The sequence below is a fragment of the Rhizoctonia solani genome, chromosome 12, assembly GCF_016906535.1.
Source record: "Rhizoctonia solani chromosome 12, complete sequence".
In the NCBI taxonomy this organism is placed as follows: Eukaryota; Fungi; Basidiomycota; class Agaricomycetes; order Cantharellales; family Ceratobasidiaceae; genus Rhizoctonia; species Rhizoctonia solani.
The window spans coordinates 1,574,214-1,593,026 of record NC_057381.1 but is presented as its reverse complement, the minus strand read 5'-3'; the positions used below and the strand labels follow the sequence as shown (position 1 = coordinate 1,593,026).

At 49.2% G+C, this 18,813-nt stretch overlaps 3 protein-coding genes across 3 annotated transcripts; 1 reads left to right on the top strand and 2 right to left on the bottom strand.

Annotated features, from left to right (window-relative positions):
• Window positions 1-49: 49 nt before the first annotated feature.
• Window positions 50-8,159, top strand: RhiXN_11748 (WD repeat protein; the record flags this gene model as incomplete). The annotated part of the gene is made up of 22 exons (XM_043331563.1): window positions 50-291; window positions 340-558; window positions 614-2,549; window positions 2,597-3,433; window positions 3,496-3,604; window positions 3,650-3,767; window positions 3,824-3,948; window positions 4,002-4,229; window positions 4,283-4,499; window positions 4,549-4,680; window positions 4,734-5,065; window positions 5,646-5,991; window positions 6,038-6,124; window positions 6,178-6,367; window positions 6,416-6,431; window positions 6,496-6,500; window positions 6,556-6,644; window positions 6,697-6,810; window positions 7,072-7,253; window positions 7,370-7,538; window positions 7,588-8,007; window positions 8,060-8,159. The coding sequence occupies 22 exons, from the start codon at window positions 50-52 to the stop codon at window positions 8,157-8,159; spliced, it is 6,213 nt and encodes a 2,070-aa protein (XP_043185073.1).
• Window positions 8,160-9,086: 927 nt separating this feature from the next.
• RhiXN_11747 (phosphate import ATP-binding protein PstB) lies at window positions 9,087-13,011 on the bottom strand (the record flags this gene model as incomplete). Its single annotated transcript, XM_043331562.1, has 6 exons — window positions 9,087-9,159; window positions 9,222-9,340; window positions 9,393-9,749; window positions 9,807-9,925; window positions 10,999-11,245; window positions 11,299-13,011. 6 exons carry the CDS (start codon window positions 13,009-13,011, stop codon window positions 9,087-9,089), a joined length of 2,628 nt encoding a protein of 875 aa, XP_043185072.1.
• A 1,005-nt stretch (window positions 13,012-14,016) lies between these two features.
• On the bottom strand, window positions 14,017-16,108 carry RhiXN_11746 (phosphate import ATP-binding protein PstB; the record flags this gene model as incomplete). The annotated part of the gene is made up of 4 exons (XM_043331561.1): window positions 14,017-14,286; window positions 14,342-14,572; window positions 15,523-15,636; window positions 15,680-16,108. The coding sequence occupies 4 exons, from the start codon at window positions 16,106-16,108 to the stop codon at window positions 14,017-14,019; spliced, it is 1,044 nt and encodes a 347-aa protein (XP_043185071.1).
• Between the last annotated feature and the right edge of the window lie 2,705 nt (window positions 16,109-18,813).

Here is an 18,813-nt window from a genome sequence, read left to right as displayed (position 1 = left end):
ACGCCAGCACAGCCACGTAGTGTGATTCTGACTGATACTTCGACCAGCCATGGCGGGGCGGGGAGGAGCATGGCAGGCGATGACGCCTCCGTCGCCGAGCGAGATGTCTGGGTCCTTCAGCGACGACGAGACCAAGAACGGCGACGAATCCGACTCGGAAGAGTCCGCACCCCAGAAGCTCTTTTCCGAGAAACGGCACTTTAGCTGTGGAAATCCGCGTCCCACTATGGGTGGTGGAGTGCCCAGTGGCGGCTCAAGGAGAAGCTACGCACTGCTCGGGCCGCCCTTGTCGTGTGTTTGAACATCGGTGTCGATCCACCCGATGTGGTCAAGACACAGCCATGTGCAACTCGAGTGCTGGGTCGATCCATTCAGCATGCCCAGCAACAAGGCCCTCGAGGCCATTGGCCGCAATCTACAGCACCAGTTCGAGAACCTCAATCCCCGTATGAACTACAAGCCCTATCTCGATCCCTCGGTCGAAGACACCCGCAAGTGGTGCATCGGTCTCCGCAAGATGGTCGGCCGCGAGTGTGCCCTCTTCTACTACAACGGCCGGTGTTCCCAAGCCTACCCGCAGCGGAGAGATATGGGTCTTCAACAGGGGTTACAGCCAGTACATCCCTGTGTCTATACAGGACCTCCAGTCCTGGCTCGGCTCTCCCTGCGTCTTTGTCTGGGACTGCTCAGCCGCCGGAAACATCGTCTCCAACTTTCTCAAGTTTGCAGAGCAAAAGGACCAGCAGGCCCGTATGGACCCGGCCCACCAAGACCCCCAGGCATCCCGCCCGTTTATGGACTGCATCCAGCTCGCTGCCTGTGCTGCCGACGAAGTCCTCCCCATGACCCCCGAACTCCCTGCCGATGTCTTTACCGCTTGTTTGACCTCGCCCATTGAATGGCCCTCCGTTTCTTTGCTCTGCGCAACCCGCTTCCATCCAACCCGACTCGGAGCGGTGTCCCCCACCTCGACAATGTCATGCAGCTCCCTGGTGACCTCAAAGATCGCCGCACCCCGCTCGGGAGCTCAACTGGATTTTCACAGCCGTCACAGACACCATCGCATGGACCACCTTTCCCCGCGACATTTTCCGCAGGCTCTTCCGCCAAGATCTCATGGTCGCCGCTCTCTTTCGCAATTTTTTACTTGCCGAGCGTATCATGCGCAACTACCATTGTACCCCCAGTCCTACCCTCCCCTTCCTCCATCGCACAACCACCCTCTTTGGAACTCGTGGGACCTGGCTGTGGATTCGTGTCTTGCCCAGTTGCCTCAGTTGCGTGCTGCCGAAGAACAGCGATTGGCTGCACAGCAGGATGTCGGTCCAGGAGGCTCCCAGACATCCGACGCACCCGGCCCCTACCAATACGTCCCCAGCTCATTCTTTGGCGACCATCTCACAGCGTTCCAAGTCTGGCTCACCCGTGGCGCTGCCCTCTCCAAAACAGTCACCGACGAAGCCGTCCAGCCGATCTACTTCAACACCGCCGACAGCAGCGACGAATCCGAACCACGCGATGCGTTTAGGCCGCGCAGGGGCATCTTGGTCCCGCGCCGTCCGCCCGACCAGTTGCCGATTATACTCCAGGTCTTGCTCTCCCAGACCCACCGCCTGCGCGCGCTTATCCTTCTCTCCCAATTCATGGACCTCGGTCCCTGGGCCGTCCATCTGGCGTTGGCCATCGGGATCTTTCCCTATGTCCAAAAGCTGCTCCAGTCCCCCGCACAAGAGCTCAAGCCCGTGCTCGTCTTTGTCTGGGCGAGGCTACTAGCCGTCGACCGATCCTGCCGAGAAGACTTACTCCGAGACGACGGGTACATGTATTTCGTCAACATTCTCTCCCCCCATACCGGAGTCTACATTCCCAACTCAGCCGAACACCGAGCCATGTGTGCGTTTATCCTCTCCATTGTCGCGCGCGACCACCCCGAGGGACAAATGGCCTGCCTCCGCGCGTCCGTCTTTCACATGTGCTTGATCCGCCTCGACGACGCAGACTACCTCTTGCGACAGTGGTCCGCGCTGTGCATCGCCCAGCTCTGGGACGGAAACGACGATGCGAAAAAGTACGGAATCGACCAAGGCGCGCAGGACAAACTTTCAGTCATGATGTCCGACCATTCGCCCAACGTCCGAGCGGCAGCACTGTATGCGCTCTCGGTCTTTCTCGGTGCGTCCGGCTCGGCGATCGAAGGTCGGAACGGGGGCGGTGGAACGGGGTGTCGTATTCCGCTCCAAGAGCGAGACCAGCTCCGGCTCGAAGTGGCCATTGCGACGGGTGCGACCTTGGCCGGGAAAGAAGACGCGAGCCCGATGGTGCGCAAGGAGCTCGTCGTGCTGTTGAGTTGTCTCGTGAACGAATGGCGAGGCTGGTTTGTCGTTGCCGCCTGGGTCTATTGGGAGGACCACGGTGGGCTGAACCCGCTCACGAGTCCGAGCGTGAGAGAACAGCGCACGGCAGAGGGGGCGTTGCGAGCCGCACATGCTCAGCGCGAATGGGCCGATCGGGCAGCGAGCGAGCCGAGACGACGGGACGAACTCCGAGTCGTCCTCACTTCATTCTTTACCATCTACTGCACCCTCTTGGAACTCAGCGTCGACCCGTACCCGAAGTCGCCACGCTCGCTCAGACGGTTGTCGATTATATAACCGCGCTCTTGCTCGAGTCTCCATTTTCCAAGCTCCCCACGAGTGATTTCCCCAAGTCGGTCCCCGCGCGCCAGGCGCACTATCCGCATCAACCGCGGGCGGGCGGGCTGGACGAGGAGAAACACCCGCGCGCGAGTCAGATTGGACGGATGACCGATACACTCAAGCGCACGACCTCGTTTGCGGCCACGTTGAAGAGTATCGCGACGGGCTACGCCTTTCCCGCTCCCGAATCCCCCGGTCCGAGCGAACCCGACCACGCAGGCGCGTTTTTATCCAAGGACGTACCGCGTCCGCATATTCTTAGCGCGCAGTATGTACCCCCCTATCCTCCTTCCTCGGACGCGCTCGTCATGCCTGCGCTCGGGTTCGACGATGGAAAAATCCCGAACGACCCGTCGACGCCTACCTTGGTCCATTCCCCGCGGTTAACCACCAAGAGCGCAAACGGGAGCCCGAGAAGAGATCAGGCATCGTCGCATTTGCCGCTACCCAAATTCACAACCGACCCGCGCGTCTATTCCCACTCGCACTCGCACTCGCAGGGACACGGTACCGCAGCGGACATTATCGAGGCGCTCGTCGAGGAAGATCTGGACCGCCTGCGCGGGCGCAAACATCGTGGTGCGCCGCCCCCGCCGAGCAGCGACGGGACCGAGAGCTCGCTTACGGGGAGCGCGTTGAGTGGGTTGTGTACGGGCGAAGGACTCGCGAATGTTCTTCCTTTGAAGAGCCGGTATTTTGATTGGAGTTGCGAGTACTTTTTGGAGCCGCAGATGAGGGTGTGTCCCGATTTTTATTATTTTCAGAATTTGGGGCTGACTCGAGGGGGTTTTTTTTTTAGCAATCGGAAGAAGACGAGCCGGGAAGTGTGACTTATAACGAGCTGATGTGGAGAAGGCAGCGAAACGAAAAGATTTTGGACGCGACGGATCATCAGGCCGGTGTAGCCCGTGAGTCCCCCGCTTCTCAAAACGATGGTGTTGATGGGAGCTTAGCACACTGCCCATGGGACCGGCCCGTATCCCATTTCTCGGTCGACGGTGTGCCGCTGAGGATCAAGTTCCACCAGTTTGACCCGCATATAGCCGTGATTGACGATACGACCAGTTTGAGGTGGGTTCTCGAGTTGTGTTTTCAGGGTCAAACAGTTGGCTGAAGTGTATACACAGCGTGTGGGATTGGAGCAGGAAGAAAAAGGTCGTCACGTTTAATAATGGAAATCCCCCCGGTTCTGCGATTACGGGTATACACTTTGTGAATGAAGATGCGCAAACGATGATCATGACTGCCTCTGGTGTGCACTCCCTTTATCCTGTCTTTATTTTTTTGGCTGACATGTTTTAAAAGCCGAAGGAACCGTTCGGATATTCCGCAATTACGACCTCCAACGATCGCATGATCCTTTAGAAATGGTGACATCCTTCCGCGCGCTGAACCATACGATTCCGCTTCAGAAGGGGTCCGGGCTGGTGACTGATTGGCAGCAGGAGAGCGGGCTCTTGTTGGTTGGCGGTGATTCGAGGGTCGTTCGTGTTTGGGATGGGTTCCAGGAACTATGTCTGGCCGTGAGTGCCCGTTCTTCCATCCCTACCAGATGGCCTTTTCATTCCATACTAAACTACTCGCAGGAAATCTTCACACAAATGGACACATGCGTCACCTCTGTCGCGTTCGACCCCGAAAGCTCCAACCTGTTCTTGGCGAGCTCGGCCGATGGGCGACTGTGCTTGTACGACCGTCGTATCGGAGGAAACGCGTCGATGGCCCGGAACTGGCATCGCCACCAGAGCTGGATCGAGAGTTTGCATTGGCAAAAGGGAGGGAACAAGGCGATATGACTGCCAGGTGAGGTTCCTTGCTGCCGTGTCAGGTTTTTCGTGCTGATGTATCCCAGTTTGGACGGCGAGGTCCGATTATGGGATTTACGAGACCGGGACGGGGTCGGTATTTTGGGCAAGAAGTGGCAGCCGCACGGAAATGCGCTTGCCAACTTTGCATTGCATCCCAAGGCGGCGGTGTTTGCTGCGTAAGTCTGGTCCGTCCGTGTGTGTGTGACTGTATTGATGTTGGGCACTCTAGTACCTCGGCAATCGTAGCTAGTCCCCGACCACAAAGCATCATCGTCCATTCGATCCCGCCCGTCGAGAAACCTTCGGTCCTGAGCAAATTCACCCTCCCCGGTCATACACACGCGCACGCACACATCTCGGCCCGCTCCCCATTCTTCGCCGGTCCCTCGAGCCTATCCTTCCACCCGAACGAAATGCTATACGCCACAGGCGGGATCGACAACATTGTCCGCGTATACGGATGTAAACTCCGAGAAAGCCAAGAAGAAGACGTCCCCCGGGGCGCGTTTGAGCATGTTCCAAGGATGAACGGACACGGACACGAAGGGTTGAGAATGGCAAGTACGCGATCGGTTGCGTCTTCGGGTTGATCAATAGATGGATATTAATTACATTTGGTTTTCATCCTTTTATTTCTCTGGTTTGGTAATCTTTTTTTTTTTTTTACTTTTCTTTGCCCTTGTGTATTTAATGCATGTGCGGATGTGAAGTGCTTTACCTCGAGATAACGGGTGGAAGACTGGAAGCGTAGAATCTGTACCTGGACGATACCGCTAATACTGTTATGCGGGCTGCCAATATTTTGATGCGGGCACACACAGCTGTAGGAGCTCGGCTGCAGTACAGTGGTACCAGTACCTTGAAGCGCACTTTTCCACGCAAAGTAATGGAATGATTTACATCGAGGCACAAAGTATCTCTATTTAAATTATCTGGATTCTTATGCTTGTTTTCTTCGTAAATTGCCACTTTTAGACTTTCGGGTGGTTATGATTCGTGATAGCCGGTTTACACACGACCAATTGCGACTGCAGCGATCCCGGCTTGTCGATGAATCAAGGGCTCGGATACTGGTGAGTGTAAGTTTGAAATTACATCGGTCTTGGATTCGTAAAACCCCGACGCTTATTCTTTGTGCAAGAACACCACACCGTCGGCCCGCACCGAATCGACTTCTGGAAAAATTGCTTCTGGAGCTTTCCCCATACAGTAACCAACTGCGATGCGTACGTCAGAACAAGTTATCTAGCTGAAATTAAGCGGTCTTCTGACCTCCTCGAGCCTGGCTCCGCATGGCTTAGAGGGACCGGAAGCAGCGATAACGCGCGTAGAAATAGTCCTAGGCCGCTTGGGCACGGCTCCGCACTTCTTTCTCTCCCAGTCATCATGAGGTTGAGCAGCACACTTTTGGTGGGCTTTGTTCTTTCTGGATCGAGTGCATTGGCGGGGAAGCGGATCAAGGGCCTTTCGAACAATGCACAGGAACTGTGAGCAAAAAATCTAGATTATTCTATTTTACAAGATCCAACACAGGTTTGACATAGCCATGACTTATAATGACGATGGGTGGGACCCAATTCGTGGAGCAACTGGCGCTGGAAGTGCTCGTGCGACAGCATGGTTTGTTCCATGTTTTTTTTTTCAGAATGAGCTTGGTCATGATACTTCTGTAGGTATGCTGTTGGCTTGTTGGCACGCAACGATGGTTCAGACGTAGCCACCGCACGGGATATCATCGAGCGTGAAATTGACGCTCAGTATATTGTTCCGGGCAATCCTTGGTATGGAACGTACAAAAAGACATTCGAAGAACCTATTCCAGGAACAGCAGTATCCTGCAAGCATTTACGTGAGTCCCACTCGGTCTGCCAATTGAACTACTTCTCTGACCTCATGGTGGTACCCTGGTAGAACTCGTACGACCCAAGTAAGTTCAGCCTGATTGTACTATATTCAAGGCCCAAGCTGACCACGCTGCATCCGATGTGTAGACTGGGTAAGCCAACAAAATGGTCCATAGCTTTTACCCTGTGGCTTACATGACTCTTTAGCGTGAATTTGTCGGAACAGCATTTATCCTGGCAATTGAAGAGTACTCGGACTTGCTCGGGAAACCACTAGTGAACAAAATGCTGGCTAGGTGTGTGGAATCTCAATGGCTATTCCCCCTTGACTGAATAGCAACCTCATAGCCTAAATCACGCAGTCCTGGGTGGTCTCACTCGCGTTGGCTTGGATGGTGATAACTTGGACTTGATTTACACCAATCCAGCCCTCATGCGCGCATTTTCAACTGGGTGGCTCGGGTATGTCACATTGACCTCAGATACAATGATACACTCTAACACTATTCATTAAATAGGAGCGGATAGGAGATACGAACTTCACGCAAACGGCTGAACGGGTCCGTGTCCAACCGCTGGCCTCGAAGCTTTACTTACGCATATCTTGACAGGAGGCGAAAACCTGTACGAGATCTATCAGACGTCAAACAACTCACTTCCCGAGTTTAACGCGTGAGCTCATTCCTTATTGATATTGATATTAAACTGAAAATAGTTCTGCAGCCCAACTTACTACGGCATTGATATGTGGGCGCTTTCTCTTTGGACCAAGTATTCTCCAAAGAACAGCAGTCTCGCCAAGTACGGACCTTTGATACTTTCAGGACTCTGGGATACAATGGGCGACTACTACAACGCCAATCTCAAGAATTTTGCCGGGCCATACGATCGTACCTACGGAAACGGTCAGTTATTTGGCATCCAGCACATTGTCAGACTTTAACTCCCCCCGAATCCAGACATGACCACCTATATGGCGGTAATCGGTCTATATCAATCATGCATAACCGGAAAATCAAAGGCGCCCTCCCGCCCAAATTATATGCATCTAAACACATTGACGATTGGGCTCAAGGCCACTTGGTTGCCTTGACATGCGACACGGCTGTGAAGCATGCAAGCTCCAAGGCCAAATCTGCCATGACCAAATTTACCAAGCCAAGATATATTGAACGTCACATACGATCAAGGTAAATTCTCTTTAAACCAAAAGCAGACAGACACTTACACTCAGTACAGTGAGACCAACGATACCCGTCGGCCGGTGACGACCTGGATCGAGGACTGGGCAATGTTTGGAGGCGAATCTATTAGCGAGACCGTACACATAAGGGGTGACCAGTTTGTTCCAGGCCTCGTTCAGTGGTCGCCCAAGAAAGGATGGATTTCGTGGATTGCTTGGTCCCAGTCGGCCAATTGGTTGTCCGGAGTCGTTGGCAACTCGAGCACAGGTCAGCCAACATTAACAGTTTCTTATCCCAACCGAGCCATCCCTGGGACTGACCGCTTCACGTTCACTACGGGTGGGCTGCCTTACGTGCGTGGCTCCAATATGTCGTGGAACGGCTTTGAGGCACTGCCTGGGATCAAGCTTAAAGTGACAACAGTCGGAGTAGACGCACCCTCAACTTACTTTAGCAACTCTGCTCTTCACGAATAGTAAGTTGTAATGCTCACGATATAGTAGACTGCATCTAATGAACTCAAATAGCTTATACTGGAACACGACATATCACGTCTCGTCCAATTTCACTGGTGTCCCTTCCATATCGTTTACTCTTTTAGAATCGCCCAAGGAGCCAAGTTCGTGATATTGATTATTGGCATGAGGTTTCAGACTTCATTTGGGAGTCTGTTAGTTGAATGTGGGACAAATTCAAGGTGTTAATGTGCTGGTGTAGCTGAGTGAATCGAGTATTTCTATCGCTTTTGCCTCGCTGGGATCAATTCTCATCGAAAAATGGTAACTAACTGTGACCTCGCGCCACCCCAACCTTCCAGACACATTGTCTATATCACCAAAAGTAGAAATCATATTGGTTTAAGCAGAAGAGACTACTTGGACGTATCACAACATCATAAACATAGACTAGTGTGCATGAAAGGTACAGGAGACCTGGATAATCTGGAATCGCGGCTAGCTCCACTCCCTACTAAGGGGGCCATCTGGCCACTCACCCCAGTCGGCCCAGATTTATATCCTTAGGGGTTGGCCGTGATCAACCTTTTCTAATCCTGAGCTAAAATACCAGGGGTTTTGGAGACATTTGCCAGCTGGAAAGATAATCCCACAATGCATTATTAACTCTGCTGTCAGTAGGTCAGTAATAGAAGCTGGAAGTCAAGAGGGGTAATCACATCACAGAGACACTAAGATGCTGGTGAAATCAGGGATCCTAAAGGCAATTGCAATAACGTACATGAGCCCAACCCCCAAATAAATGCTTGCTTAGTCTTAGATATAGGACTGGGTGGCCGATTTGGTGATCGCAGCTTGCCTTTTAGATATACGCCATGTGCGCGTAAAGTTGCACATACCCCTCGCTCACTTTATTGTTTCGACGTAATAATATTCTTTGGTGCGTACAGGAGCAGGACCATAAATCTCGTGTATTGGATCGTATATGGAATTGCACGTTCTGCTAGATCTAGTGTTCTCCATAAAGATATTGTTAAATAAGCAAAACGCCATCATGAAGCTGTATATATAGAGATCCGTTACTACATATTCTAAGGGATTACAGCTTTGTAACGGGCGAGTCTCCTGCCTTGCGCAACTTTGGTTTAGAGCGACCCTGCGACGAGGCTGCTCTATGAAGCGTAGTAGGTGTTTGAGTAGACCTCCTGCCTTAGCTGCTTGTAGACTATAAAACTTTTCCGTTTCTCTAGTGTATATAGCTAATTCTTGTTCCGTGCGGAAATATCCCACGCGGACGTCAGTCACCGGTTGGTCGACCAGATCCACGATGTTGATGTATAATGACCTGATAAGCTACAACCCCAATATTAGACCCTCTAGAACCGATGCTTATAGATCCGCTAACCTTTTTACAAGCCGGAATATTGGTAGGTATTTCAGCAAGGTTGAGTGCGCTGCAAAGGTTTCGCCAAGCACTGAGGTCCTCAGGATCCTTTCCGTATATAGCATTGAATTGGTTGGTTAGCGCCCCATTCATTCCTTTACGAGCTTTTTCGAATTCATCGATACTCTTTTGCCATCCTGTCCATTGTTTTAGACGCTTGAATTCGTCCATACACGGCTTGGTTGGGTCGTAGTCAAAACCGGGATATTTAGCAAAGAACTTTTCGATATGCGTCCTTAGCTCTTTAGGCGGAGGCTTTTGTGCTGAGTCGGCGCCTATCTTTGATTGATTTGTTGAGTAATTCTTGGTATGCGTTAACTAATCATTATCTCTTTGAGTTGAGGTTGTATTTGAGGAACAATAGAAATGGTGCACCTTTTTCAGGATCTTAGGTCTTGATCTATACAGCGTAGCGAATGTCCCAGCGGGATATCCGAGTATCGTAACTGGATGTGAAATCCCATTCAGCTCATGGAACAACCTTGAGGAGACAGCTGAATTAAGGTCAGATTCAACGGTATTCCAGTGCTTTGATACCTAGTGGGGGTGTAAGCGCAAACATTAAATGCTGATAAACTAGTTGAAACTTGCATTATATCCCACAGAGGTGCTTCTCACACGGTTTTGACTATGAATGAGTCGGTAAGGGATGGTGCCCTGTTTGATGTAGGACATTTGGGGTGAACTTCTTGGAAAATGTTGTGCATAAATACCGACTAGGCTACGGTAGCCCCAGAAGCTATGCGAGCCAACAAGAATCATTTTCAAACAGGCTGAACCAGGTGGACAAATGGTCCAAACGACGTGAGGGTAATGGGAAGGTTCAGGACGCGTGAAGTGGCAACCTGCGAGTAAGATATAAAAGTAAGTCATGGACCGGATGGGACCCCAGTCACGCCTTCCCAACCTTTTTAGTCTAGGTTGGACACAATAGGTATCGGAGCATTGTGTCCTGACTTGTAGATTCAAGGAGTTGTAATTCAGAAGTCTCCACGCTTTTCTGCCATAATACTGGCGGAATAAATGATGGATAAGAAGCCAATCCTACAGAGGAAGCTATGGTAAGAGCGATACTATTTGTGTGAGGTCAAACGCCGGTTTAAGATGAGTGGACCTGATTGCACTAGACATGTAGCCACTCGAAGCCACGTGCCCCTTGACACTGCAAGGACCCTAAACACCCCGTCCAATCAGGTAAAAGCAGTTATATAGGGACAATGTTGTAAGATACCCACATTATTGGCTCGCTACGTTTATTGACCCAATTTGGCCTAGTTCATACAAACCTTTCGCCATTTTACACAACTTACATCCCATTTTACGTCCCTTTTAGGAATTGCTCAAGAGACAGAAAAGGCACAGAAGTGTATTCAATGATGGGGTTAATGCAACCCGGAGCCTTCTCAAATTTTTGCTTACTATACGTACTACATATGTGGATAATCGAACATTTTATACAGTTTCCGGGTTATCCGTTCTCTCTATATCCTAGACCTCTGGAAAGGAAATATTTTATGTACAAGATGTGCAATTGCAAGTTACATATCCACGGTCGCTATACGCTAACTAAAGCTCTGGTGATCTTCTAGTATTGGTATGCTTCCTCTCCAAATTGCCTCTATTTGATCCTCCATTTCCTTTTGAGACTGAGGAGCGGGAGTTGCAAATGGAGCGGGTATGTGTTCAACAATTCGCATAGTCTCGATTTGGCGCTTGCTTAATCGTTCTATTCTCTGGCGCATGAAGGTCTGTAGTTCTTGATGAGATTTTGTAGCCGGCTCTGAAGGTTGGTTTATCGAGTCCAATGAAGTGTTCTATGAAAACCTATGAGAAGGACTTGGTAGCCCTAGAAAATAGATGCACGTACCTGTCTCCATTTAAACCCGATGTTTAGCAGATGCCTCTTAATCACCTTCAGAACTACATCCGTTATGATTTCGCCAAGGCATTGCCACAACATAACATCCCATATCTCTTTCGGGCTCATTTCTACCGCCCCAATTTCATTGGCAAGTTCAAATATAATCTCCACTATAACTTGGCGAATCATCTGCTCGTCCCACTCCGGGTTTTTCTCCCTTAATTCGACTATGGTATCCTGAAGCGTATGGGGGCCATATTTGTCCTGTATACCATGATGGAGTTCGCTAACCATCCGGGCTACCCCAGCTTGACCAATTTCAAAGAACGTTGTATCCAACTCCTTGACCTTTGAGGTAACGATTGAAGTGTATGGGAGGGCAATCTTGGTTGCATAATAGACATGACGAGGAAGATGCCTGATTGTGTTTCCAACAAAAAGAATTTTCCGTAGTGTTCTGTCCCTTCCATCATGACGCCAGAGTCTGTCATCAGCGCGCGCCGCAAGATAAGCTCCCTGGTAGCCGTACTGTGTAATGAATGCAGGCATTATTGCGAGTACAACTCCGCGTGAAGCGCCAATTCGATGAGCCAAAGACTTATGGGCACCTACATCCTCTGTGGAACCACGCTCATTTTTTATTCCACGCTCGAGCTCCTTGACGTGTCCCGGGGCCTGTCTCCATGCATCTCTATGGAATATTTTGGCAGCCTCAAGTGAGTATCGATGTATACTCCGTGGACCAGCCTCCTTTCGTTGGTATATCAAGGGTAACTCGTTGTCAATCCCCAACCCTTCTGCCAGTAAGTCCACTGTATTATCTGCTAGGACCTTGAGTCGACCCCTGAGCGCTGTTCGAATAAAATCGGGGCCATTTTCTTCCCAGAGCATTGAGCTAATGGATTTACCCATGGCAGAAGTAAACCCTTCGCCTCCAAGTTCGACTCCCAAAGTACTAAGAAGCGAGTGTTGATCTTGTGATTCCTCGCTGCCCGATCTTCGAATCTTGGATAATATCAATAGCAACTTTGCTTGAGTTGTGGAATCCGAGCTCTCGACCGAATTGAGTATCTCTTCCTTTATCTCTTCGATACAACTACGATAGGTTACCTCCCACCCTGTAGCATAGCGAGCTAAACAGAGCACAATAGTCCAAGAGAAAAAATAGCAGTTGAATTGTTGTAAGGTGTAGCGTTGCGTTTTTGGGTTACTGCCAATAGCCCAGCAAATTGCAAGTGCGTGATAGAGGTCAAGCGTGCGGGGATAATGAATATCAGCTACAATAAAACAATTCTCCTTGAGATCCTGGTACTCGTTACTGGCCCTATCGAAGACCTGGACATAATCAAAGGCATCGGTGCCATGGATTCCTATGGCGTTTATTCGGTCTTTGAACCGGGGATCGGCCATTCGTTCAATCTTGCAGAACCATTGTGTAGGCTGGTCTGGCCTTTCGAAAAGTGGCAGCAGAATATATTCGTGCTGCACGCCCGTCTTAAACTTGCAATACAGAACGGTTTGGAAGCGAGTGCACCCCCCTTGTAGCCTGTACCATTCACCGACTGTTCCAGGATCACTGCTAAGGTCCTTCCAACCATCCGGAAACGCAATTTGGATTCGCGACTCTCTCTTGAGAAATCCGAGTGCCTCAACTGCTCGATCTAAAAAGTGCTTGGCATTGGCACTGGACGCCAGGAGTGATCGCGGGATAGTGGACATAATGAAACAACAAAAAATTCAGCGTTACAAACTATAATAAATCTCCCGGTCGGAGGGATTTGCTGGTGGCAACTGTGGTACCGATGATACTCTCGTTTATGTAAAACGGACAAAAGTCCATCAGCGATAATGCATGTGGCGCGAACAGTGCTAGCGTTTGTGGTAAAGCTGTGATAGTGGGGCGGTAGATATTGGAGCGGTGGGCAATTATATTTGCCTCGTGTCCAGCTTACAATTGAGTACGGCCCCAACCCGGCCATGTGCTGTGCTGTGCCCTTTTCTTGCCCGTGTTCTGATTTACAGTAGTTTGAATCCAGAGTTCAGAAATGGACTGGGCCTCGCCCTGTGAAGCATGACTATACATTCCAGAAGATACTGGCGTATCCGGATGCATCTCGAAGAAATCTCCTATTTCAATGGCCTTGAATTGCCTTGACCGTACATATGTACCAAGCTAACAATAACTTCATCCTTGATCAAATTATATGGCGCATATACAGTATATACACCCCGTGCCGGCCTTCACCCCATAAACCCGGAGTCTTCCTCGAGGATAGTGTCACCTATTACATGAATATGCACTTTACAGTGCTTCAGCTATTACCTACTTGGAAACTCCTCTTGAACCAACGTAGTAATTGGCCTTAAATCGATAGTAAAGTATAGGCAATACTTCTGCCAACTTCCAGCTAGCTATGGGCTATGCTACGTACTCGAAACTTTAAGTACTATCCCGCCGGAAATGAACTGGAAGAGACATCTAGCGTGCGATTGTTGGATCTTTATAACAAATTATCAGGTTTTGGCAGAATCGAAACTTAAAGTAGTGATAGGGTTGCAATTGGGTTATATATCCCTGGAAGACATATTTCATGACACTTGTGCGCGCACATGTACAACGTACTTCAAAAATTAGCTAACATCATTGACCTGAGACGGAAATGACAACTGAACCAAAATTGGTGAACCAAAATGAGGTTCATCTATACTGTATACAGCGACTTTTTACTTCTTAGCCGTGGCAGGAATGCTTTCAACTTTGACAGAAGGACAGAGAACCTTGTCTTTGGGCTTAGGAGGATTTGTGAGATTACGAAACAGACGAGCGACGATTGGGTCTTCTTTTTTAGAAATGGGAGGGGCTATTTTGGGTCTCACTGAATCTTGAAAAGTATAACTGCTAAGTTCCTTAACGGTAGGAAAATCTTTGACCGCGACCCCAGTAACAGTTTGGTCGATTAAGTCGCAAATATTCAAATTGATTGATTTGGCGCGCTAAGTTTACTCGATTAGATTGTATTAACCTAATCCGGGTCGACCTAAAACACACCTTGTAGCACAAACCAAGGTCTCGAGGCTCTTCATTGATCCCGATAGCCTGGAAGAATTTGTGCCAGACATGGAGCTTGTGAGGACGGACACCATAGACGTCTTGAAACTCCCTAACCATAGCGTCCTTCACGCCCTTTCGTGCCGATTTATACCTCTTTCCATGGCGACCATACCCGTTAGTATTCACTAGGCGCCAAAACTCATCCATAAACGGTTTTGATGGATCATACTTGAAGTTGGGGTATTGAGCAAAAAAAGATGACAAATGAGGTCTAACAAGTGGCTATGGGTGTATATAGCCTGGGTTAGTACGATTCAATTGAAGATTTATATAGAAGCTCACATCCTGTTCACTTCTGGTGTTTTTGGCATTAGTTGATCTATGCAATGCTCGCCTAGAGTTAAGAGGAGGCCCGGTCGCAAGCTTAATCTTAGAGGGAATTTTTATTGAAAGGCATATTGGTGTGGAGATCGAAGCGGTGGTGAGTCTCAGTGAAGCAAGATTAAAGTAGACCATCAGGGTTTTTGACGACGGATGTAGCTAATCGTCTTAGACTCAAATTCAAGATATAGTAGAACGGAGGGGGATTTGGAGGCAGCACTGGTTGGTGGCGAATTGGCCGGGCTGAAATACACAAGTCCCTACTGACAAATCCCCCGGACACTCCATTGCCTCCGTCGATCCCATAAAGGTGACTTAGCCACCATTTCTTCAGATAAGGTGCTAATGCTGCTCCTTTTCTTATCACGAGGGCTTTGAATACAAACTTGGCGATCGAAAGACCGGTACAGTTATAAAAACTCAATATCATTACAGCTCGGAACACAGCAATCCGACCACTTTTGAAAACCCATCTCCAATATGCTTTTCGTATTCGACAGCTTTAATATTCTCTCATATACAATGCGGTAAACGTTTTGTTTGATTTCAACGATATAAACGCAACTTGAAGCGCTGCTATCATGCGTTCCCAGCAGTTTTCAGGCGTGCTAGGTCACCCACGGTAAGAGACACTGGTGCAAACGAGCTTCATATCAAGATAATTGAATATATTTACATTTATTTCTGCAAACCTGGCCGTGGATAGGGCGATGGGCCCTTCGGAGGGTGTAATATATGCCGAAGCAAGAACTTGAGCAACCCTCCCGCGTGCGCATCCTCCAAAGGAAAGAATTTACCCGTCGCTTCGTGTATACACTCAACTTCTCCTCGCTATCGAAATGCCTGACCTTGGTGTGTAGCACAGGGCTATCTACAAGGTCACAAATATTGACATACGACGATTTGACAAGCTGGAAATATGAGTGTCAACTCGAAAGACTAGATTCAACCAACGGGACTACTTGCTTCTCTGCATCTGAATCGGCTTTTTGGTATTTTTGCGATTCCAAGAACACCACAGAGGTTGCGCCAGGCCGCCAAACTCTCCTCATCTTCTCCATAGATCGCATTGAACTGAAGAACACTAGCCTTATTAATCCCTTCGCGAGCCTCCTTAAATTTCGCTTGTTGATATTCGTTCCCTTTTGAATTCCAGCCAAATTGCTTGGTCATGCGATAAAACTCATCCATGTATGGCTTGGACGGGTTATATATGAACCCCGAATGTTGGGGTTGCGCAAAAAAAGCTTCGAGATGGGTTCTCAACTCAGCTTGAGAGAGTTTCTTCTTGGGAGGAACAGAGGCAGAGACCTTTCCCTTAGAGTTTTTTGTCTGCTTCTTCGGCGTATTCGGTGCCTTCAAGTAATGGTTAATGCTAGCCATGAATTGCATAGAACAAAAACCTTTTGAGATTCTGTACTTGAAAGTCTGGTACCCATAGCCGGCTTGAGTTTGAAGTGTAGTAAATCTGGTCGCAAACCAGTACTCAATGGATGACGAGCGAGGCTCGGCAAATTGCCGCTACCATAAGAGAGACGAGTCCCAAATCTAATAAAGGATATATGCGATATTAAACCAACATTCAAAGGTCTGAGCATCTCGCTTCGAAGGAAAATGAGTGTTGAGTTATAAGATAGCGCGCACCACTTAATGTAGCCACCCGAGCCGCGTGTTTCTTCAGGTAGAGACTCCAGACACCCTCCCAACTAGGAGCTGGTATCGACAATCCTGTATTACACAGATGTTATCCGATGTGATAGTGGCTGAGTATTTTTTTTCGAGATAGGCAGCCTTTCAGCCCCAACGAAAGGCGCCTCAACCAAAGCCTTCGGTGTATGCGCTCTTGCCACTGTGCGTTTATAGTACTTAATACACAAACCTTTGTGAATTGTCATGCCTCCGGATTGGGGTAATGATAGCGCGGTCTCCTGGTTCTCAGACGGGAAATTGTGATTACCTGTGGCCGAGGAACGAGGCCCAGGCAATCACACTACCCTATTCACCCACTGCCATACGGCCTAAGATTTGTGGTGGTCGTGACTAAGCAATTCTCACGACCGTTGTTTTGTAAGCCAATTAATGCTTTGTCAGTTAATTAGGCTCCTCGAGATATTTCAAGTTCTGAGTGAATGCTGTGGTAGATACAGTGCTACTGGTTCAGCTTCCCTATGGACTACAATCAATTATATTGAGTCAGGTATCTTATTCGAGAAGAGCACCCCCGAAGCTTGAGAACTTCCAACGCGTACCGCTATCAACACTTATTTGCGATTCGAAGAGGTGGAAGCCTGCATACCAACCGCCCATATCACTTCCCAAGGCAAATCCAATAGCTAGACCTATGAGAAGGTAACACGACTGAAGCTATGCGGTACAAGTTGCGGTATTGTTCTGAGACACACTGAATGAGAAGGCTGAGCGGCGTGCTGTACCGTTCCCGTTTGTATACATCAAATGCTGTCCCAGGATACTATATCCCACCCAAACCGGTGCAAAGAACCCACAAGTCTATTGCAATCATCGTGCGCCCACGCTATTAGAGTGACTTCGACCAAGGTATATATGCCTCGGAGCGCTCGGTCCCGATCATATACGCAAAGCGCAGCGCAGCTCTCGATCATACCGTCTTCCTAAGGACTCAACTACACAGAAGATCAAGCTCTCTGAGAACCCAGCCAATTGAAACTTGCAGCACGCTTAATGACGTCGTGACCGCATCACGATAATGATATCACAAAACCTTCAACCTCCGAAGCAAAACCACACGATATAAATCCTATTGAGTCTAAATCCTATGACGGAATCTAAACGGGGATGGAGAAGAGTCAGATTAAAGTGTTCGCGCCCATTGCCAAGTCGAGCCACCAACGTCAGCCGTCAAGTGGAGAGAGAGGTTATCGATTCGGGATCAATTTCCTCGTCCTTTTTTGCTCGGTCAAAGACAAATCGAGCTTCTTATTTGCGGATGCCAAGCTCCTCGAGCTCGAGCTTACTACCGATCGGGTATGTATGTGCTCTTCAAAGTATACCTATCCTATTGAGTTCCCACGCGCGTGCGTCTTACTTGGCCTCCCGTGCGCCATGAGCTTGCTTACGATCTTGCGCGTGTTAGTGGCACATAACACGCACTCCGGATACAGCGTTTTGAGACCCAGACGACAAAAATAACTCACAACTTGCCGTAAAGAAGTAGATGCGCCCCTTCGAGACCTTGATGTAATACTGAATACGATTTCCTGATAGACCGCATGGCCATGGGACAAGGTAACAACGACAATAACAGTAACAACTCGCAATTCACTCAATAGCCAAAAGTACTGCGCATGCGTTGCAGCAGAACACAAGCTTACAATTGTGGAGCTACATGTATAATACAACAGAACGAGGATCATGAAACACCGCAACCTCGACAAACACGCCCCCCTCGGGAGAAGCTCCACACACATGTACACACAACGCAGCCTGATCGATTCAGGGGCGGGCCGACAACACAGCCTTGCCAAGCCCCCAAGCCACCCGATCGACCCAAGCATTATCTCTCCCTCCTCCCGATCGTCCACGAGGAGCAAAATCATGCACGTGACGAGGGCCACGTATGGCTTGGCATGAGGGGCATAAAAGGTTAATTCACCCGGCAGGGGCGTTTTTGGGAAGGTTCCATGGGAAGAGAGGGGAAGATCGATAGACGGCTTTGTCGTGGAAGTATTGTATTAATCGATACAGTATTGTTTTATCTGCGGTTGATAAGAACCTGAAGCGGCTTGGGGATGATGGACGACAAGGGGAAATACCGGAGTTGAGGGGTATGAACGTCCCCGAACAGGTCGCCCAGACGGAGAAACAAACGCAACCGTCGTCCACGGACCTGTCAAGGCTGATCTCAAGGTTTCGTAACATGCCGACATCCGACATCACCCATCCATGGTCTTTTGCTTTCAAAGTGCACGCACACACACAAAAGAGTAAGAATGTAAGAATAGTGAAAAATATAAACAAAATACGATTCAATGCATACAAGTACAATAATCACACAACTCCAAAGCTACAACTCCAAACCACGAAACAGACAAGACTAAAAAATGAAAACG